Here is a 23,896-nt window from a genome sequence, read left to right as displayed (position 1 = left end):
CTCACCTTTCAATTTTAGTAATATCGAGCTATTGTTATTTGAACCTTCACATGAAATCTCTGGCTGAATCCTGTAATGCTCACCCTTAAATACTAGTGATATCGGTTCAGAAAATTTGGGCCCAATTTATTGGTAATCCCAAATAAAAATATGATAAAATTGAATAAAATGCAGAAAAATAACACTCATGTTGATCCTGATGGTATGAGGTTAAATAATTGTCACTGGTGCTACTTATGGCTTCTCAAAAGTTTAAGAGACAAAAACTCTTGAAATATATAAATATATAAAAAATGACGATAAATGAACATATACATATATTTTAACACAATCTGTGTGTGTATATCTGTTCAAAAATGTCTCTTATTGTGTTAGAGCCCAACATATTCTAAAATTCAGTCATATGAATAAATATCCTGAATAAATATATTTAAATAACAACAATTCATAATTAGGATGGTTAAAAGGTTAAAAAGTCAATTGTGCATAAATATATATATAATAAAACACACATAAATATACACAATAAATAATGAACCTTAAATATTAAATATTAAATACCACAATATCTAAAACCATCAATTGTTCATGTCTCCAAGTTATCCATGTTGGTACACACGTTACCTCATCAATTTGTGGAAAAGATTGTCTTTTAAGCCTAAGAGATCTACCTTGAGTTGAGTAGAATCAACTGGATCAACACTTTGTGATGAGCAATTATCCCAATTTATAAGTGTAATGAACCTCTGTTAGTACCTGCCTGTTAGATGACAAACAATAGTGAAAGACTTAGTGCCCAACATGGTGAAACAAGATTTTTTTCTTTTTTTCTTAAAAACATGTACTTAAAATAAAATATAGGTACATATAAAAACATTCATATTTGATTATGTGCTAAAAAATACCTAAAAACACCGTGATAAAAACTAATGTGGTTGAAAGAAAGGGAGAGGTAGATGTTTTAGGTGGCGACAAATGGGGACCCTTAGTTTTATAATTGTAAAAAATACCAATGAATGTGTCATTGCCACAATAATCTCATAATTGTGGTTTGTTAAGGAATGTTTATGTATTGAGTAGTTCAATGGTCCAGGCAGATGTTATTCGATAGCGTGGCAAGAAGGCTAAAGCGACTCAAATATTGGAAAGATTGTAAACGGACAACCTGGTTATAGACTTGCATGTAGCTCCTCAGAGCTATTGAGTCCATTTGGGTGTTTGCTGTCCAAATTTAAAATGTAATGCATTTCCAATAATCTAAGGGACTTTTCCCTGTCACCCCCTCTTTTATTTTTAGTGACAGAATCTATAAAAAAGTATTTGAGGTCTTTGGGGTTGCCCTCATGCTTTTCATGAAAGTGCCGTGCTACCGGGTATGCCTGGTCCTTATTCTTAATAGCTCGTAGGTGTTGGAGTACCCTTTTGTGGCCTGGCAGTATAGTACTCCCTATGTACCTTAAATTGCAGGGGCACTCCAACACATACACCACATGGTCTGTCTTACAGTTAAGGGCTTTGGTAATGACTTTGTCAGGGCCGCCAAAAGGAGTTGGATAGCTGGACAAGGATACGCCATGCTGACAGGCCTTACATTTAAAAAAGCCTAATCTTTGGGCCAGCCAAGATCCCTTGGCTGCAATTCCGCAAGGATCATTGTCAACAAGAGAATCCTTCATGGAAATCCCTTTCCGATAGGTCAATGAGGGTTTTTTTGGTACCATTGTGCCAATGATTGGATCTTGTTTGACAAGGTACCAGTGTTTGTTGAGGATTTTTCTCACTGACATTTGGTGATGATTGTAATCTAGGATGAATCTAAAGTCATCAACAGTATTGTCAGGGACCAAAGGCTGTATCCTCTTGTCTGGTATTGTATCTGTGTTTTGGAGGTTAACTTTTGTGAGAGCTTTGTCTAGGCATTTCTTGTTGTATCCTCTCGCCCTGAATCTGTTAATGCAATCCTGTTGTGCTGCTTTCAAGGCTTCTTGGTGGCTGCAAATGCGCTTGATGCGTAAGAGCTCACCATAAGGGATGCTCTGTATAAGATGGCTTGGGTGCGCACTGCTTGCATGTAGGATAGCATTTCCCGCCGTGGGTTTCCTGTGTAGCCTAGTTTCTATTTTGCCTTGTTCCACATAAACTTCTACATCCAGAAATACTATATTTGTTTTGCTTGTATTGGATGTAAAGTGGAGATTGAGATCATTATTGTTAAGCGATTCAATAAATTCTGAAGCTCCCTCCTCTGTACCTTGCCAAACAAAAAATAAATCGTCAATGAATCTCAGCCAGCATTTGACATTGCGCTCAAAAGTTTCAGAGTGTTTTACCATGAGGACCTGCTCCTCCCACCAGCCCATGTGTAGACATGCATAGCTGGGGGAGAAGCTGGCCCCCATCGCTACACCTCTCAGTTGTTGATATATGGTATTCTGAAACATAAATATGTTATTCATAAGACACAGTTCGACCATATTAACAAGCATTTTGTTATGTTCTTCATACTGTGCACCCTTCTTAGCCAAGTAATATTTCATGGCTCGTAGACCATCATTGTGTCTGATAGAGGTGTAAAGTGACGTAACGTCAAGAGAAATTAGGAAGTATCCATCGATCCATTTAAGGTTCTTGATTTTGGAGAGAAAGTCACCAGTGTCTTTGATGTATGATCTTAAATTTTGTACATGTTCTTGAAGGAAATAGTCAACATAAACGGAAGTGTTCTCAAAGATGCTGTTGCGTGCAGATATTATAGGTCGGCCCGGAGGGCTGGTTTTGTTTTTATGCACCTTCGGTATGAAATAAAGAATCGGGATTGTTGGATTGGATTTCCATAGATATTTGTATTCATCTGAGGATAGCAATCCCTTTTCTCGCCATGCCATCAAAGTGATACGGTAAGAAGTATGCGTTGCATTCCAAGCCACTCTGTTACTATTACCATAGCACGACTTATCTTCCAGATGTCTCATCGCTTCTTTAATGTACTCCTCTCTTTTCCAGAGCACCACATTGCCTCCTTTGTCGGCGCCCCGCACGACTATTTCCTTGTCTTTTTTGATTTTGGTTATCAAAGAATGATATTGCAATTCCTGTACATTCTTTTTGCTGCGTCTTGGCTCATTATGTGTCATTCTGTTTAGGCCTTTCAAATCAGTAATAACTTTTTCTTGAAATAAATCAATGGTATCTTTAAGCATCAAAGGATAAAATGAGGAAGGTGGTTTAAATGGTGTCGCACACTTTATGGTTGTAGATGATTGAGTATTGGTAGGAAAGGTTTCATGAGATTCACTTATTTGATTCCCTTCACAGGCTAAATCATAGAGTGTGTCAATCAATGATTCAGAATCAGGCATGGTATTAGATTCATTAGCCATTCCTTGTGTCAGTAACCTGTGACTGCCTGGTATAGCTTCAATTGCTGTATTCTTCTTCCTGGCCAGCGCGTGGAATTTTTTCAATTTTAATTTTCTGACACTTTTGTAAATGTCAACTCTAGACTTGGAGTAATTGAATGTATTTTCCGGGCAATAAGAGAGACCCAAAGCAAGTATTTGTGATTCAGCTTTGTTCAGAATCATGTCTGTTAGATTGATGACTGTCATATTGTTAGAAACATCATCTGCAGTATTGGGATCTATTTCTTCCAGTATCTCCTCTGTTGCTTTTTTGGATACTTTTTGTAAGATCCTTCTTCTCTGGGCTTTTCTCCTCTCTCTCCGTTTTTTATTTTTGATTGTTCCTGATTTTCCCCGGTTTGTTGTTTTCTTGGCCTGAGGGATTGTAGCCGTTCCATACATAAAAAATCCACTTCATCTGTGAGGGAGTGCCTGCGTGCTGTATTTGCTTTGGCTTTGTCAGTTTCTGACCCACTTTCTGCTGCTGAACTCCCCTCTGATGCGGATGTTAAGTCAATTTGTTGGTTGACCCTTGCCACCTCTTTTTTCCTTGTGTCTGTATTATCTGCTTTGAGCGAATCAAACTTTCTAGCAAAGGTGAATATTCGGCCTTGTTCATAGTCGCATCTGTCTCTATGAAATTTGAATGTCTTACGCTCCCTTATTACGTCTTCCTCTTTTTTGAGTCGTTTTTTCATGTCGGTTTTTAGTTTTTCAATGTCATCCTGCTGCTCCATTTTCTCCAATTCTTTATTTAAGGACTCAATTTCATCCGCCAGTTTGATACAATCCTTTTCTGCATATTTAACTAGGATAAAAAGCAATTTGCGGGAAGATTCGAGATTGGTTTCTGCCCATTCGCGCATCATATCGCGGTCCGGTGCTTCATAGCTGGGGGCTATGAGTATCCTCAGACCGCGGGGAATCCTCCCTACATCGATATAGCGCTGCAAGGACTTTGCTTCCCACCAACGTTTTTGTTCAGTTCTCATTGCCTTCTCAAGTTGTTTGCATTTTTCTTTTATTCCTAGATTTTTTCCTGTCACTGGGGCATTCTGGGTATTGTAGTCCGATGGCGGTACATTGTCATCACAAAACATTGCCGCCGCCGCCTCCTCCCTTTCTCTCAGTGCGTCCGCTGCCATATGAAGTTTGCTTTGGTCAAATTGAATTAAATGAAAGATTGCTGGCGATATCAGGCTGGACTGGGTTGTTCCCTGACTTCACTTAGTCACACAGCCCGTGTTCGCCACGCTCGAATCACCCCACACCCAACTCGGAACAAATGAAACTGGAGCGGGTCTCTACTCAAAACAGAGATCTACAGTCATGCGGTAGTCGCTTCCTCCGAAACGACCCTCGCTCACCTGTGTCTTTGTCGAGTTTGCGACACTCGCTCCTCCGTAGTCCTGGTTCCGTTGGGGGGCCTCTGGGCTGTTAATCCTATCGGATTCCAATTAGACGCTCGTTCCCAAGCGGCAGCTCCTTTGCAGCTGGTGAGCCCAAATCGTGGGGGGGTCCGTGTAAGAGACAGAAGGAGTCCGGAAACTGTCTCAAAAATATCGGCAAAGCACTCTCCTCTCTCGTATCCAACCAGCTGAGCAGAAGGGAGCACGGACCACAAGATTCTTTTCAAATATCTGTTAGTTTATTCAAGACTCAAACAAACAAGGCAGCCATTCAAATATCTGTTCGTTTATTCAAGACTCAAACAAACAAGGCAGCCATTACGCGTTTCATCCCTCCTGGGGGACTTGATCACATGACGCAGTTTATCCAATGGCATACGGTATTTAAAGGAAAAACATTTTTTTTACATTTTATACATCATGTCATCTGATTGGGCAGTACTCCAACAAAGGTTTCCTTTATAAATTTCATTTCCGCTTGATGGTTAATCAGCATAGGTGTATGGTAGCTCATTATTATTTGAACCTTCACTTGAAATTTCAGGATAAATCCTGTTATGCTCACCTTTCAATTTTAGTAATATCGAGCTATCGTTATTTGAACCTTCACATGAAATCTCTGGCTATATATGTATATATATGTTATTATTATTATTATTTTTGCTTCAAGACGCTTTGTGCGCTCGAGTGTGACGCACACTTGAGCACGTATATTCCAAAATTACTTTATTCTTGTTCCTTTTGCTACCAAATGCGTTTCGGCCATGACGGCGTTCGTCAATGTCCATATATATATATATATATATTATCAACTGCAATTTTCTCAGGAACTACAGAACAGATTGACCCATATATGCAAAAGGCATATCTCTGACCTGAGGACTACCTCTCTGCCAGATTTCAAGTAATTCTGTTCAGTCGTTCGGGCTGTACCTTTGACTAAAGGTCTATGGTAAAATGCATGGGGAAAACACGTTTTGGGACCCCCCTTTTTTCTCGGCCCCCGCTTGACGAATTCCCCAGAGACTTTCAGGGTAGGAGCTGAGCGGAGCGCCCCATTAGTTTTGAAAATTTCGCGAAGATTCGTCAACCGACGCCAAATTTATTCAAAATAGAATTTTCAGATTTCCTATGGAAACACGGTCCTAACTATAACTATCTACTGGCGACCGCCTTCCGCACTCCAGCTTGCTTTCTCTGGCTTTATCGGCGCTTCTTGGAGGTGTGTACTCCACGGCTGAGCCACGCCGTATTACATTTTCCAAACCTTCCCCAACAGAAAGATGGATCGCACTCACTGAGATATTTTTGAAAACTTTAATCCTCACATCGATTCTTTTACGGGCAAAATACCACAACAAATGCATTTCAGTCTACCTGAGACCTTCATCACTGTTTGAGCATAGCAGATTGTTAAGACCAATTAAATACACAAGTATTTTCTACAACTACCTGTTCCTCATTTGCTAAGCATTGTGGCGTTTGTAGTTTATAAAATTTCATATGTGCAAATTTCAAACTAAAGTGATAATAGTGCAAAAAGTGAAACAAAGATTAGCATGCATTATTTTCTATTTGCAATTTCCTATGTTCTTAAAATTACTAAGTCGGGACAAATATTTGCTTATTTGCCAATTTATATAGTTCCGATAATCAACCTTGTCTCATGTCCCGTCTGTTTACCAATTTATCCGTTCAGGTCTTTATTCTTATTCATATATGCCAAAAGTGCACCAGTAATTGAGTGAAAAAAAATTCTTAGCAACATTTCGTGTTTGAAACCTCTAGGATGCAATCTGATGTGAATCATTCTAAATGCACATATAATTCTTCATCTTGATTTAATCCGTATGGTGTGTACGTGTGCAGGGCCAATATCTGATGTGATTCTCTTTGTTGCAGCCTTCTTTCTCTGTTGCTACCTTGTACATGTTGATCCACAGTTTCAATACCGTAAAATTTAAATAATTTCCAGTCTGGACAGTGCGGCTAATGTTTCCACGAGTCTATCATCTTTAACATCAACTGAAGCGAGTGAAGGAGAAACTGACCAAACTGGGGAAAGTACAAAAAGGACTTTTTTAGGAGATATGCGACATGTTCTCTAACAACGCCAGTGGGGGCAGAACATGAGCAGCCAGCTGCCAATATATCAAGGAAGAGGAAGATGCCAGCCTCATTTGTCCGCAATTTTGAAAAAACCTAACTCACGCTTCTACCCACAATTAACGACAGGCAATAAAATAGATATTTTCCACGAGGCAGTGGTACATGATCTCTACAAAATGAAAAAACTAAATATATGGACAACTTAAATGCACAGGAAAGAAAAGCATTACTAGATCTAACCCGGGAGGATCAAATCGTAATCAAAATTGCAGACAAATGGGGAAATATTATCATTTGGGATAAAAAGGAGTATATAAAGGGAGCTCATCACCAACTAGGCAACACCAACCATTATTTGAAACTAAAAACAAATCCAACAATGAATTTTAAAAAAAACTGGATATAAAATTGAAAGAATGGACATGTGCAAATCTCCTGAATGATGATGAAAGGAAATATTTAACAACGGAATTCCCTACTACGGCAACTATCTATTTTTTGCCCAAAATCCACAAGCATGCAACAAAACCACCGGGTCGACCGATTAGTGCTGCTAAAGGATCACTATTTGAACCAGCCACAAACTTTGTAATGCCCTTTGTCCAGAATTTAAACTCCTACATAAAGGACACTAGTGACCTATTAAGACACCTGCAAGGAACACCATGGCAGGAGACATACAAACTGATCACAATGGATGTGATATCTTTATACACCAATATAGAGAACAAAATTGGTGTATCAGCATGCAAACACTTTCTGAAAAAACAAAATATACACTATGCCCAACACAATACAATGGTGTTGGAGATGATAGAACTATATTTGACTAAAAATGTATTTTTGTTTGGAGAAGAAATTTACATGCAGACAAAGGGTGCAGCCATGGGTTTTTCATTTAGTCCCAGCTATGCATGCCTGGCAATGGGCTGGTGGGAACAGCACCTTGCCTGGCAAGCAGATAATGACAAATATGTGAACAAAATAATCATCTGGTTAAGGTTTATTGATGACCTTTTTATGATTCTGGACGGGTCAGAGAAAGAGTTCAGTGAATACTTGGAAATATTGAACTCCACGGAAGCTAATTTCAAATTCACTTATAACATCAGCCATGAGAGAGTGACATTTTTGGATATGAGAATATACATAGAAGACAATAAAATTCAGACAACCTTACATCGGAAGCTAACAGCAACAAATGGTGTACTGCATGCAGACAGTTTCCATCAACATTTTCTAATTCAAAATATCCCATATGGCAAAGTTTAAGAATTCGGAGAATCTGTTCGGTGGAAAATTAATGGATCAAACATAGTAATTAGACAGCTCAGAGATATAAACGCAGAGGATACTCAGCTGGAATGATTAAAAGGGGTTGTGAGAGGACCCAACAGAAGGAAAGAGATGAAATCATCAAAGTAAAGATACCCACTAAGAAGCCGAATACAATTTGGTTCATAACTACATTCTCTAAGGAATCCAAAGCGATCAATTGGGGAGAGGAGTAGGCCTAATGGGCTAGGGCAAATCACTTAATCTCCCCGTGCCTAACAGAGAATGAATGTCTGTCCTCATGTAACGTAACTGGTGCTATGTAAAGCGTTCTGATACCTGATTGGATTCGGGTCAAGTTCGCGCTATATAAAACTCTGCAACAAAAAAAAATCAAGGGAATTTTGAAAAAAAATTGAAAAATATTACAACTTGATTCAACTGCAGCAATGATCATGGGAAAACACCCTAACGTGACATATAAAAGAGCTAAAAATCTGAAGGATACATTAGTTCAGAGCCACTTTTGGAAAGGAAAGAATAAACCAACGCAATGGCTGAACACAATAGGATTTGTGAAATGTGATAACTGTAAAGTATGCCAGATTGCAAAAAATACTAAAGAAATACGAAAGGCAGACAATAAAATAGGGAAATTCCAAAAGTTGATCACATGTAAAAGCCAATATGTGGTTTATGTAATTGAATGTCCGTGCACCCTCAAATATGTTGGGAGCACTCTTTGTGAACTAAAAAAATGGATATTGGAACATGTTTGGGCTACTATTAATAAAGACCGCAGTAATGCGGTAGCAAAGCATATGGAACTGCACCATGGAGGAGACTGGAAATTACTGAAATTTTACAGTATTGAGACTGTGGGTCACCATGTATGAGGTGGCAACAGAGAAAGAAAGCTGCGACAAAGACAATCACATCAGATATTGGCCCCGTGCACGTTTACACCGCACGGATTAAATCAAGACGAAGAATTATATGTACATTTAGAATGATTCACATCAGATTGCTTCTAAAAAGGTTTCAAACACAAAATGTTGCTAAGAACCAAAAATGTTTTGTTTTTTCACTTAATCACTGGTACAGTTTTGGCATATATGAATAAGAATTACAACCTCAACTGATAAATTGGTAAACAGACGGGACATGAGCACAATGAAGGTTGATAATCGGAAATGTCACAATTGGCAAAATAACCCACCAGAGGGTTGTATCAGGAAATGAACATGTGGGAATACATTGAACAATAGGACCGAGAAAGTTTAAAGAGTCGTTTGTTATTCAGAATTTATTATGCATATATGGGTGAAAAATATGGGATGTTTGGCCCACTGGAGGGTTGGACTCTTCATTCTTTAAATGGTCATGGACATATATTAATTGTTTGAAATTTGTGTATATATTTGATTATAATACGTAAATATTTGTCCTGACTTAGTAATTTTAAGAACATATGAGATTGCAAATAGAAAATAATGCATCCTAATCTTTGGGTCACTTTTTGTAATATTATCACTTTAGTTTTGAATTTGTAAGTATGAAATTTTATAAACTACAAACTTCACAATGCTTAGCGAATAAGAAACAGGAAATTTTAGAAAATACATGTCTATTTAATTGATCCTAACAATCCGCTAAGCTGAAACCTTGAACAAGGTCTCAGGTAGACAAACACGTTGGTTGTGGTATTTTGCCCGTAAAAGAATCGATGTGAGGATTAAAGTTTTCAAAAACATCTCAGTGAGTGCAATCCATCTTTCTGTTGGGGTAGGTTTGGAAAATATATATATCTATATATACATTCACTGAAAAAACCATAGGTTTGAGGGGACGTTATAGTTAGCTGGACATTTGACTCATATAAAAAAAGAGAAATTCGCCTGTTATAATTAGTTGAGCTAACGATAACTCGCGCCCCCGCAATGCACTGCTGATGACGTCACATATTACATCACTCATGCCTTGGTCAGTGACATCACTGATGACATCACTGATGACATCTCAAATGACATCACTGATGACATTACTGATGACATCATCCAGTGAATGTGTGTTTCTGTAAAGTTTAAATATGTTTTATAAGTATATATATATGCCAAAGTGTATTGAAGAATAAATGAGTGTATAGGACTCGGGATGGATGATTAAGTAGGTGTGTGACTAACTGTATAAGTGACTAATTAATTGTGTCTTGCTTAATGCATGTCTTAGCGACTGATATAGACATTCACACAGTTTAGGTTGTTAGTTGGTGTGTAAGCAGTTCCATGGTTTGGTTAGCAACTAAATGAGGATCTATATGAGCTATGCATTGCTTGTCTGAGTACTTGTATGAGTACCTGAGTGTCTGCGTGGGTGGGTGGGTGGGGGGTGTGACTCTCTGCATAGATGTGTGAGTGGCTAATTCACTAGGTATATGTGTTCAAGTCTGTATCTGTGAAGGTCTGTATGGCTGAGTGAGTGTGTGTATGAGTGTCTCGGTGAGTGAATGGATGCCTCAGTGGTACATGTGGGTAACTCCATATGTGAAAGGCAGTATATAGGAGTGTTGGACTATATAAATGACTATATGTAAGAATGAGCGATTGTGAGAGTGCCTGTATGGATCAGTGTGTTCTTGTATTAGTTATTGCATTAGAGTGTAAGTATGTGTTAGTATACATTTAAATAAGTGACGTGGTATGTGTATAACTGTACAGGTGAGTAAATGAAAGTGTTATTGATTATTTCCATTACTGACTAGGTGTGTGAATAACTCTAAGAATGAGAGGCAGTGTGTGAGTGTCTGTATAGATATGTGACTGGATATGATAATGCTGTATTGATGGATGACTGTATGTATGAGTGAGTGTATAGGTGAATGAATGGATGGGTGTAGACCTACAAATTAGAGAGTGGATATGCACTAACTGGTATTGGTGTGTTCACAGTTTCGAAAATTATAGTCTGCATTTTAGACTGGGTGTATCAAGTGTTATATTAGGGTCTGATCAGGTGCATCTGATTTTCACGTGGATGATGTCATCAGTGATGTCATCGGTGATGTCATTTGAGATGTCATAAGTGATGTCATCAGTGATGTCACTGACCATGTCATGAGTGATGTAATATGTGACATCATCAGCAGTGTATTGCGGGGGCGCGAGTTATAGTTAGCTCAACTAACTATAACAGGCGAATTTCTCTGGTTTTATATGAGTCAAATGTCCAACTAACTATAACGTCCCTGAAACCTATGTTTTTTTCAGTGAATTTCTAAGGTTTTTTTAAATGCTAATTCCTAACTATAACGTCCCTAAAACCTATGTTTTTTTCAGTGAATTTCTAAGGTTTTTTAAATGCTAATTTCTAACTATAACGTGCCTGAAACCTATGGTTTTTTCGGTGAATTTCAAAGGTTTTTTAAATACTAATTTCTAACTATAACATGCCTGAAACATATAGTTTTTTCAGTGAATTTCAAAGGTTTTTTAAATGCTCATTTCTATTTATAACGTTCATTAAACCTATCTTTTTTTCTGTGTTTTTTAATTATCATCCCATTCTCAACTTGGTGAAAACTGCAAATCTCACCACTCTTCCATCAATACCTTACACCAAAAAAATTGGCACATACAAGAGCCACATCTAACACTAATGAAATGCACTGTAGGCGTTCCCGTGCAAAAAAAACATGAAAACACCACTTCCCTATATATTTAACGACCAGTCAAATCTGCAATGCGATCCAAAAAGCAGGCGATAAGCCGAGTTAGCAGTAACAAATCAACATCAACCTTTAACTGGTGTTAGGAGGTCGACTATCTGTTATTTTGACCCAACTCACAGCCACATCTAAAGACCAACATGTGATACAGCTACTGATCATGCAGCTCTGACACCCAACAACGCCACAACACCCAGCCCCACCACCACCAGAACCTCCCCCCGGACCACCCCCCTACTACCACCGAGGCAGCACAAAACAGAACACCGGACCTTCCCAAAAAACGCCATGCCCCTCAGCCACACAATAGCTGGATGTTGGGAGATGAGCAACCAACTATATATGAAGGAGGCAAGTCACCCATCACTTATAAAGCACACAATGCCAAGTGTAATGCTCATGTGCTGCACAGACCTCACTATGCAAAGCACAAACCTCTCCATGTGGAGATATACTATTGATACTTGTAGTGTACTGCACAGTGGACGCAACCATGTTACCTCAGGCAGTGGGGAAGATCTCAGTCATGTAGCTGTGTTGTCTCCCCTGGAAGCGGAAGCGGAGTGGGCTGCTATGAATAAATAGACCAGGCCCTAGGTGCGGTTCACTTGTGGGAAGACCAACGTGTCTGTCAGAATGGCAGCCCGCACCCTGGCACGTAGCAGCCGCCATAACCGCGGGCCTCCTCGACACAGGGTCCCTGCGAATCCAGCGGCACAGCACTGTAGACTTATGTCCGTACCGACTACTGCCTTTGATCTACACTGCGGAGAGCAGCGCTCACAATTCAAATGCAGTGGCGATTGCAGATGACGCAGTCCAGTTTGCAAGACACGTTGCTCCCAGTGCGGCCCGCCCCAACCACGCATCATCGCACGGTGCGCACACGCTGTGTGCTTCAGGTGCTACTAACTCACTGCACAATAAGTCATCACCACGTGGCCTTATCAACGCAGAATTCATTAGACAAAACACATTGCTCCCAGTGCAGCCCACTGGGACCACATCTCATTGCAGGGAACGCACACGCTGAGTACTCCAGGTGCCACTAACTGTGCAGCTCAACTCAACACCACATGGCTGTGCACCCATCCTGACCACTGCCTCCACCCTACACTGGAGTTATATGGTTCACAATTCAACATTAGTACCGACGCAAATTGCATAAGAGACTATAATGGGTTAAGAAGACGAAATGCTCCCAATCTGTGCAGCTCAAGTCAACGTCACCTGCCTTGGGCCTTTGCTGACCGCTGCCTCCGGCCTACACTGTGGAAGACCGGCGACACATGGTGCCAACTAACCCTGTTCAACACAAGCTGATCCCACATGTGTAACTGGGTCCTGAGTCCTCAATGGCAGCGACCACAGCACCAGACTCCCTTCGATCACCGAGGGGTATTTCCACACGGAAGAGCGACGACTCGTGGTGCCACTGAACCTGTACTACGCAAGGTTTGTTTGGGTCACCAACGTATGCACGTGACTGTGGACCCTAGCTCACCACTACCTCTGCCCTACACTGTGGGCGACCGGTGACAAATGGTACCACTAACCGTCTTCAACACAAGCCGATCCCACATGTGGAACTGTGTCCTGAGTCCTGAATGGCAGTGACCCCAACTTCTTGCCAGCGACCACAGCACCAGACTCCCTTCGATTAGTGTGGCGTATTTGCATATCGAAGTCATCAATGTGAAAAGTATTGCCAACGAAAAGATAACGCAAAAGATAAATTTTACACAAACTATCGATTTCCCTTTCCACATCCGGTAATTTCCAAAGGAAGAGTGAATACTTTTATGTCAGCAATGAGACATACAATCACTCAAAAATCACCCAAAAATACTTGTAATTTAAAAAGAACAGAAGCATCGAAGAAAAATAATGTTAACAATATGGAGATTTTGAAGATGTGAAATGCAAATATGAACATACAATATGATACACATAACTCAATTGCTGTTTCTCACTATGTCACGTCATATATTACCAACTCTGAGAAGACAGAATTGAAAGAAATGTGGGAAGAAATTTCACAGGAGAAGACACTTAGGAAAAAAATGTACAGCTTCAGTTTGAAGATACTTTCACATCGAGAAATTGGATCCTACCAATGTTCAGATCGATAGACATCTGCAAGTTTATATTCAAAGTTAACAGGAACCATCTGGATAAGTCTAGGTACAGAAAATAACAGTTGGATTTGTCTAGGTGTTGATCCACAAATGGAAGATAATACTGTTGTGATGTTTGAAAAAGAAATAACAAAGTTTAAAGTAGTTTCTGGTGAAAATCCCAACTATGTTTATATTTATTGCCTACATACTCATTATAAAATTCAAACTAGGAATGTAGATCTACTACCACTAACCCTGTTCAACACAAGTCGATCCCATATGTGTAACTGTGTCCTGAGTCCTGAATGGCAGTCACCCCAAGTCCGTGGCAGTGACCACAGCACCACACTCCCTTCGATCACTGAGGCATATTTCGATATGCAAGGCCAGTGACACGTAGTCGCACTAACCCTCTTTAACACAAGCCGATCCCACATGTGTAACTGTGTCCTGAATGGCAGTGACCCCAAGTCCGTGGCAGCAACCACGGCAGCATACTCTCTTTGATCAGTTAGACATATTAACATATGCAACGGTGGCGACACGTGGTGCCAATAACTCTGTTCAACACAAGCCGATCCCACATGTGTAACTGTGTCCTGAGTCCTGAATGGCAGTGACCCCAACTCTGTACTACCACACTCCCTTTGATCAGTGAGGAGTATTTCCATATGCAACTACAGACTCCAGTAGTCAAGTGAGTATCACAGTCCTACACCCTACATATAATCCTTTTAGTATCCTTGCTTCAAGAACTTTTTTTATATCAGTTATAGCTTTACTACAATGACCAAATTAATCTTCAAATCAAAAATAAAATAGAATAGCAGTCTACACTGCAGGCATTACAGCTCCCAATTCCATTTTTAAATGCTCATTTCTAACAACAAGATTGTACTCAGAAAATACAACACTTCGTCAGTGTATTGTATACTTATCTCATCTTCTCATCATACGCCTACACTGCACTCACTAGGGCTCCCAATGGAAATTATTTCTTCATTCAATAACTACAGAGTCCACTAGGCAAGTAACTATTACAGGCCTCAAATCTACATAATATCCTTTTAGTATCCTTTCTTCTTGAACATTTTTTATATCAGTTATACCTTTAGTACAATCACCAAATTCATTTTCAAGTACAAACGAACACTCAGCAGTCTACACTGCGGGCAACAGACCTCGCATTTGAATTTTGGACACTTGGTGCCAACTAACACTGTCCAACACAAGCCGATCCCACATATGTAACTGTGTCCTGAGTTCTGAATGGCAGTGACCCCAAGTCCATGGCAGCCACCACAGCAGCAAACTCTCTTTGATCAGTTAGACATATTTCCATATGCAGTGACCCAAAACTTCATGGCAGCGACCACACCACCACACTCCCTTCGATTAGTGAGGAGTATTTTCATATTGAAGGCTGGCGACAAATGGTGCCACTGAGCCTGCACTACGCAGGCCGGTGAGGCCACCAACGTATGCACATGGCTGTGAGCCTTGCTCACCGCTACCTCTGGCCTACACTATGATCAGCAGGCCTCACAATTCAGATAGAGTCGTGATTCCTCATGACGCAGTCCTATAGCCAAGACACATTGCTCCCAGTGCGGCCTGTCCACACCAAGCATCATCACAGGCTCATACACTCTCAATACATCTGGTGCCACTAACCCTCTTTAACAGAAGCCGATCCCACATGTGTAACTGTGTCCTGAGTTCTGAATGGCAGTGACCCTAAGTCCGAGGCAGCAACCACACAACATACTCCCTTCGATTTGTGAGGCATATTTCGATATGCAAGGCCGGCGACACGTAGTCCCACCAACCCTCTTTAACACAAACTGATCCCACATGTGTAACTGTGTCCTGAATCCTGAATGGCAGTCACCCCAACGTTGTGGCAGCGCCCACAGCACCAGACTCCCTTCAGTCTTATTTGTTGTTCTTTTCTTTAAATATTTTTTTTATATGTAAATCTATACATGTCTAAGACTCTTCTTTGTCCAACCGCACAGGGACACTTCTGGGCCCAAGAAGGTTGTTGGGGGTATGATGATAATGTGGAAAGAGGGTGCATTACCTGCTGATGTGGGGAAAGGCAGCGTCAAAGGGGTATCTATCACAGAAAGAACTCCTAATATGTTTTCACAAATACCTCGGATAAATGCCAGTTGACGGACTGAATCACAAAATTATTTTTAAATACTTATGTAGTGTGAGTTATGAACAGTTTGCACCCAGGCTCGCAGAGGGACAGCTGCGGCCCATCCACTCCACTCACAGACGCAGTACTACGAGCCATCCGCACCATTGTAGCTATCCCTGCCCTGTTCCATTGTTTGCCATGCCATGCCACTCAGATTACGTTCCAACGATGGCCCCACATACCTACCTGTCGCAGGCGTACTCACTGTTCCTGTGCAGGTCAGTGGTCTAGTTCTCCACATCTCCCACCCACTCCCTGAGGGCAGCTTTACCCACACACCACACCCGTCCGGCACATGCGTCACAGGCCATGTGACCACGCAAATATAATAGATCGACAACCTCACATCCTTTATTCCCGGTGCTGACTAGATGCCGGACGCTCCACGTGTCTCAACCATAAATAGTCTTTCAAAACTTGCGCAGAAGGTTACTCGCACCCTAATCTGTATAGCCCTCAGGGGCATACCACCCCCTTGGTGCGGACTTCAGATGCACAGGGTTAGAGCCACCCGAAGCTCATATGGCCATCAGGGGACTACCACCACGTGGCACAAACTTAACTTCCACAGGCTTAGCGGCCCCAAAAGCTGATGTGGTCTCCGCCATTGATGACTCAGGACTCAGCGACATGTGTGAGATCCGCCAAGCACCTGATGTGGTCTCTGCCATTCATTACTCAGGACTCAGAGACATATCTGGGATGAGTTTTGACAGGCACGTGGAGTGCCCACTGCTGCACACTCCGGTGGCACCAGGTAATTATTTGCTCATGGATGCATAGGGGCGGCAGTGTCTCTCTCTCTCTCTCTCTCTCTCTCTCTCTCTCTCTCTCTCTCTCTCTTCTCTCTCTCTCTCTCCCCCCTCTCTCTCTCTCTTTCTCTCTCTCTCTCTTCCTTCTTTTCCTTCTATCTCTCTAACTCTCTCTGTTCCTTCTCCCTTTCTCACACCCTTTCTTACCTTCCCTCTCTTTTTCTCTCTGGCTTTTTTTTCCCTTCTCTTTTTCTCTATGTCTATCTCCTTTGATATGCGCATTACACACGTCCTTATTTTGTGCTTTATTTTCCAGGCTCTGTCGTCCACATCCATGGTCCCCACAGCAGTGTTCCACCTTGTTATTTTGTATTTTTTTTATAAATGTTGTTTATTACTTTATCGTTGATATATGTTAATAAAGAAATAACGTTTGAAAAAAAAATTAATAACGTTTCTGGTTGTTTTCTTAACTGCTGTGTAACTCTTTCTTGTTCTTATTACTGTTATTTGACCACCATGGTCTTAAATTTTGGAGGATTTATCGTGGGAATGCTGGTGATGTCTGCAGTTTCCACAAACTTCTGAATAGTGTGTTAGATTTATCTCAACTTTACTTCCATTAAAGTGCTGATAATGAAATGCAGACTAGCCGTTCCCGTGCAAAAAGACACGAGGTACACCTTTGCGATTTATTCTAAATACTAAAAGTCTGTATTGAATTGCACTGACGTAGTGGCTGCACTCACAGTGTACACACAAAATCATTTACGAAACCTCATTGTATTGATATGGATTGGGAATCGGGCGACAGGTGCTAGATCTTGACGAGATATGCTGCCCAGTTCGTATATTGTCCTGCACACGCAAAAAGTCACAAATTCCGGCGATAAGCCACGTTAGCACCAGGGATTTTACACCTGCTTTCTGATGGTCTTAAGCAGGACGACTACCTTCACCATGAAAGAGAAGACAGCCAAGAGCCACACCAGAACACCCACAGGTGCCATAAAATAAATGAGCATGATACAGGGATACCCATGAGGGACACAAGACTCTCCGGAACAACTCCGGGACCGCCAACGCCCCCCACACCCGCATCTGAGCAAGTGTGTCCCTCTGGTCATTGTGTTAGCATGATAGGCCCCAGCCCTGCAACATCACAGTGTGCGATCACCTCAGCGTTGGCAGTGAGCCTGGACATGTAGCTATGCACGCATCCTCCTGCATGCACAACCGGCGTGTGCTGGTCCAGAGTACACAGGTCAGCACAGGGGTGTGCCTATCCGGCAAGGGGAACGGGGTGTCTCGGACATATCCGTGTACAGGAAGGGCGGTAAGAGTGTCTCTGTGTTCTGGTGTGGCCTGCCACAAGGGCTGTAGCAGTCAATGTTGTAAAGTGGCATTCACCACCTCCAAACGGCACTGTGATGGTGTAGTTGGAATGCAACAGCACAAGCGCAAATAGGCATTACAATGGTGTGCCGTACGAGTGCACGAGATACAACAGCGCACCGTACAAAAGTGTGGGAGCTCGTGGGAGGGAGGAGCATCGGTTTGCAACATAGCAGACAGTGATCTCGCCCATGTGCCACGTGCTGGGCATCTCATCCATGATGACCACGGTCGCAGACATCCCACAACACCAACGACCTGCCTTTGTACACATCCACTATGAATGCAGCGTGATTTTCACTTCTATGCTCGTTCACTGGTGTGATGTTGGCGAGTTGTGTGACTTGTGCTCCTTGTTGGTGTGTTTCATTTTGGGCATTGTTTGTCTATACTTGTGCTATACATAATTCTTCCTCTTCCTGGTGCTGTTCTGTCTATAAGTTTGTTGCTCCACACATAAATACAGGTAAAGAACAAATTAGAATAGTTCCTTGATTCTTTTAGGTTTCAAAGCTTCTCTCTCATGGTTTCTTTTTAATTTTCCTTATAAACTGTTTTTTTAAATATTCAGCAACACATAGAAGTCAGAAGTAAAACGTATTCTATCAACACACTTTCTAGAACATTCTACAACACGTGCAGGTTTAAAGTTCATCAATCTTTTTAAACGTAACCATATTTTTTTGCAACATTTTCTCGAGCATTTAACGACACGTGCAGGTTAAAAGTTCACAATTCTTTTAAGTTCGAACAGTGCCTTCCAAATACAAGTAGCAGGTGTGGTTGAGTTGACAACTTGGATCCTATGATATGTACTCCACGTTGAAACTGCTTTTGCTTAACCAATCACAAAGATGCTTTTCCACAAAATGAATGTGCACCCTACTTTTAAAAAAGAATGCTTTTCGTCTCCCAATCATGTATCGTTTTGTATGGCAATAAAAAGTAGTTCCCCATCTTTAAACATATCTCTTATTCTACCAAGGAACGACATGAGCTACAGACATCTTTCCATATCTTCCAGCCATAACTTCAAAATGCTAGTGTGGATCGTAAGACATAGCTATACTTTCTGGTGCAAGAGGTATGCAGAACAGAGACGTATTGACATAGACATAGGTTTACAAAATGTGGACATTAAATGGTTTACACAGAGAGGATTGAAGTGGCACCAATTGTTGCATTTGGTTAAAACCTGTTTGCATCTCCAACACCCTGACCTCATGATTGTGCACTGTGGTGGAAACGACCTAGGCACATTGACTGGAGTAGGTTTGGAAATGCTTATGAAGGACACCTTTGGACAATTGATGTTACTTTTCCCTCAAACTGTCTTTGTATATTCCAATATAAAGACAGAAGTGGAAATGGTCAAAACAATTTTGTCCTCAGATTGAAAAATCTAGGAAGAAACTCAACAAAGCTGTGTCTGCATACCTCAGAGACCACAAAATGGGGTACATCTACAACAACATATGTTTTGATATGGCTGATATCTACACAAGTGATGGAGAACACTTCAAAGATCGCGGAAATCGAGTTTTCCTGAATAACTTGAAGCCGGGCATCTGAATAACTTGAAGCTGTAGCTCCAACTAATCAACACAAGGGCTCTTTTTAGAGCCACCCTATAACTGACAACTTAGGCCCGCTATTTTAGGGCCAGGTAACGGCAACTCCCGGACCCTCGCCAAAATTTATTCTCCACACAGCTGTGACACAGCAGCCAGACCATCTGACTTTGCAGCACAGAGCTCTTGCTTTGATCACCACCTCTACTCCCCCATAGGGGTGAGTAGTTTGTGCTTTACAAATACCGTATTGATTTACCTTCGCACTCCCTGTACAACACCACCTAAGCACCACATACAAGTTGGACAAGTGTGGCACAGCGCCCAGAGCACATGACTTTACAGCATAGAAAACACAGGCTCACGTTTTCATACACGAGTCCAGCAGCAGCTCAATTTAGCAGCATGACACTCTAGACAATACCCTACTTAATTTCCGTACCCAGCACTTTCAGGACCAGTAGGGGTCAGTAGTTCACCTGCTTTACCCCAAGTCCGTCAGCAGCTCAGCTTACACCCCCAGCGCCATCAGACCCATAGGAGTGAGTAGTTTGCACTTTACAAATACCAAATTGATTTGATACGCGTGAATTTACCTTTGCACTCCCTGAATAACACCCCCTAAGCACCATACACAAGTTACAATGTTCCTCCGAGTAGGTATAACTACATATTGACACTACTTGGACAGATGTGGCACAGCGGCCAGAGCACATGACTTCACAGCATATGACACACTGTTTGGACTCACGCTTTCATCCCCAAGTCCGGCAGCAGCTCAGCCTAGCACATTGAGACTATACACAATGCCTCACATATTTTCCGTACCCCAGGACTTTCAGACCAGTACGGGTCAGTAGTTCATCCTAGTAGGTATAAACACATGCTGACACTACTTCCACAGGTGTAGTGCAGCGGCCACGGCGCATGACTTCACAGCATAAGACCCACAATTTGGGTTCACGCTTTAATCCCCAACTCCCGCACCAGCTCACCTTAGCAGCATCAGACTCTAGGCAATACCTCACTTAATTTCCGTAGCCCAGCACTTTCACACCGCTAGGGGTGAATACTTTACTTCACACTCCGTCTATAGCACACCCTAAACACCCCACAGAGGTTACAGTGCTCCTACCCACCTCTTTCCCACTTTTTTTGTCCTTTTTTCCCCTTACTTGCTTCGACGAAATCACAAAATGGCAGCCAATTCTTCCTAGTTGCAACCACTTGCAGTGTTCACAACCAATAAGCAGCAAGCTCGTGCTCGTAATGCCTCAGCCAATCAGATGGCAGAATTCCCAAATATCGATATCTGTAAATTTCGATATCTCTCAAAAACTACTGAACGGATTTACACCAAATAAACAAAAGCGTGCTTTCTAGACCAAGACCCTTCTACCTGCCAAATTTGGGGTAATTCCGTTCACCCGTTCGAACTGGAGCCTTGTCTAAAGTTTCCTATGGAAATTAACATGGAGAAAACACGTTTTGGGATGCCCCTTTTTTCTCGGCCCCCCCTTGACAAATGACCCCCCAAACTTCTCACATAGGAGCTGATATGAACAAAGAATTAGTTTCGAAAAATTCATGAAGACTCATCAAACGATACCAAAGTTAGAAGCAAAATAAAAAAATCTCTTCCTATGGAATTTTGGTCCTAACTATAACTACCTACTGGCGACTGCCAGTAGGTAATATACATATATATGTAAATATATATTCAGTGAAAAAACCATAGGTTTCACACATGTTATAGTTAGCTGGAAATTTTACTGATAAAAAACCAATGAAATTCCCCCGTTATAGTTAGTGCAGGCAACTATAACTCACGCGACCGCAATCCTAAAAAGCGTAATCGGCGAAATTATCGAAAAAATTAAAATTCCGTTTTTGGCCTTGGGGGATCTTTGAGGACTCCCTCAACATGGCTAGGTGCTTAGGAGCTGTCTAAACAGCCCCTTTACATGTTTTTGGCCTTTGTTTTTTAACCCCCTCTCAGACTGCGAGAGAGAAAATGGCGGCCGCCGCTTCCTGGTTTCGACCGATTCGAATGTTTACTAAGATCTAACAGCCAATCAGAATCGCGCTCGCGCACGGCGGCGTGCGCGTACGGTAAGCGCACCGTAAGCGCACCGTAAGCTGGCTCAGATATATATATTGATTTAAAGGCTATTTTCTCAGAATCTACTGAACAGATTTACAACAAACCTACAAAAGGCACTTCCTTGACCTGTAGACTACCTCTCTGCCAAATTTCAAGGAACTCTGTTCAGCCGTTCGGGCTGTAGCTGTGTCTAAAGGTCCTATGGAAAAATGCATGGGAAAAACGTGTTTTGGGACCCCCCTTTTATCTCAGCCCCCGCTTGACGAATCCCCCCGAGACTTTCAGGGTAGGAGCGGAGCGTAGCGCCCCATTAGTTTTGAAAATTTCGCGAGGATTCGTCGACCGGCGCCAAAGTTATTCCAAATAGAATGTTGCGGTTTTCCTATGGAAACAGGGTCCTAACTATAACTACCTACTGGCGACCGCCAGTAGATAATATATATATTTATGTAAATATATATATATCCCCAACAGAAATGCCCATGCATTCGGACACGCACTCCTCCACATATATATGTATAGATATATATATATATATATAGATGTATATATATCAAAAAGGTCAGAACGTCCAAAAACATACAAAAAGTATATATATGATCATGTTAGTATATATATATATATATATATATATATATATATATATATATATATATATATATATATATATATATATATATATATATATATATATATATATATATACACTTATATACACACACATATATATAGAGAGAGACACTATATTTTGAATGAGAAATCTTTGTTACTGTTAAGTTATGATTACCTAAATTTAAGATTTAAGACTTAAGAATTACGATTTGTTCATAAAAACCTCAGGCAATCAATTAAAAACAATGTTTTTGATTCTATGGGTATAATGCAGAACCTAAAAAGCACTAAATTCCACAGTGCAGTAAATTGCAGAGGGCCCCACTTAGGCTGATAATGAGATCATACATGACATGACTGATGACATCTACAATTACATCACTGAAGACATCTATGGGTGCAGGATGGGGCCCATTCCAATTTCCTTCTATTTGGGCACAGGATATTTCTGACCTGTGCATTCTCCTGGTACAGCTTTGGATTTATTTCCTTCCAGTCACTGGATACTGCCAGTCCAAAGAACTCCCTGGCCTTGTTATAGCAGCAAAGCCCAAGGTCTCGTCCTCGCTGGATGCGGCTAGCCATGTAATCTGTTCGGGAGTACTGGAAAGGTCCATACCAGTAGTCTGTGAAGTACAATAATATAAATGTTTTTAAAAAAAATACAAATTAAGGGGGAGGTCATACAAAATGCTAAGAACATTTAGAAATGTAGATGTTTGTGAGCATCCAATATGTGTAGATTCCCACACATTCCCTTCAGGGTAATCTGGAATATATTATTTCATAGCCGGAATGTAAGCATGCATATATTAACTTTTTGCTTTGTTACCTTGTGTACTCAAAATGGTGTGCTCTAGATTTATAACAAGACATACGGCCACATTAGTCAAGCAAGGCAGGTTGTCTTTTAAAAGTATTAAATGTCGGACTATACCTGTTAGACCTGGCTTTTTCAGCGGCTTTATCCCCAGACGTTTTGCTTTTTGGCCTCCTGTTTCTGACCCTGGTTTGGTTGGTTTTATGACTCTGGGTACTTTACCACTGCTGATCAGTGCTAAAGTGCATATGCTCTCCCTGCAAATTGTATTTATGTATTGATGCTTCCATGATTGGTGTATTTGACTTACCACTAAGTCCCTAGTACATTGCACAGTGTGTGTCCAGGGCCTATAAGTCAAATGCTGCTAGTGGGCCTGCAGTACTGATTGTGCC

At 41.2% G+C, this 23,896-nt stretch overlaps 1 protein-coding gene across 3 annotated transcripts in view; it reads right to left on the bottom strand.

Moving 5' to 3' along the window:
- Positions 1 to 23,896, bottom strand: part of LOC146860186 (dual oxidase 1-like) — a 1,129,619-nt gene that overhangs the window by 418,658 nt on the left and 687,065 nt on the right. For all 3 annotated transcript variants that reach the window (XM_085644023.1, XM_085644022.1, XM_085644024.1), the window contains one exon: positions 23,135 to 23,307. In XM_085644023.1, the coding sequence (XP_085500149.1) occupies positions 23,135 to 23,307 (173 nt within the window). The remainder of the gene's footprint in view (positions 1 to 23,134; positions 23,308 to 23,896) is intronic.

This window comes from Triturus cristatus, chromosome 3_1, assembly GCF_964204655.1.
Source record: "Triturus cristatus chromosome 3_1, aTriCri1.1, whole genome shotgun sequence".
Classification (NCBI taxonomy): domain Eukaryota; kingdom Metazoa; phylum Chordata; class Amphibia; order Caudata; family Salamandridae; genus Triturus; species Triturus cristatus.
Note: the sequence above shows the minus strand (reverse complement) of the source record. Positions and strands in the feature narration are given on the sequence as shown.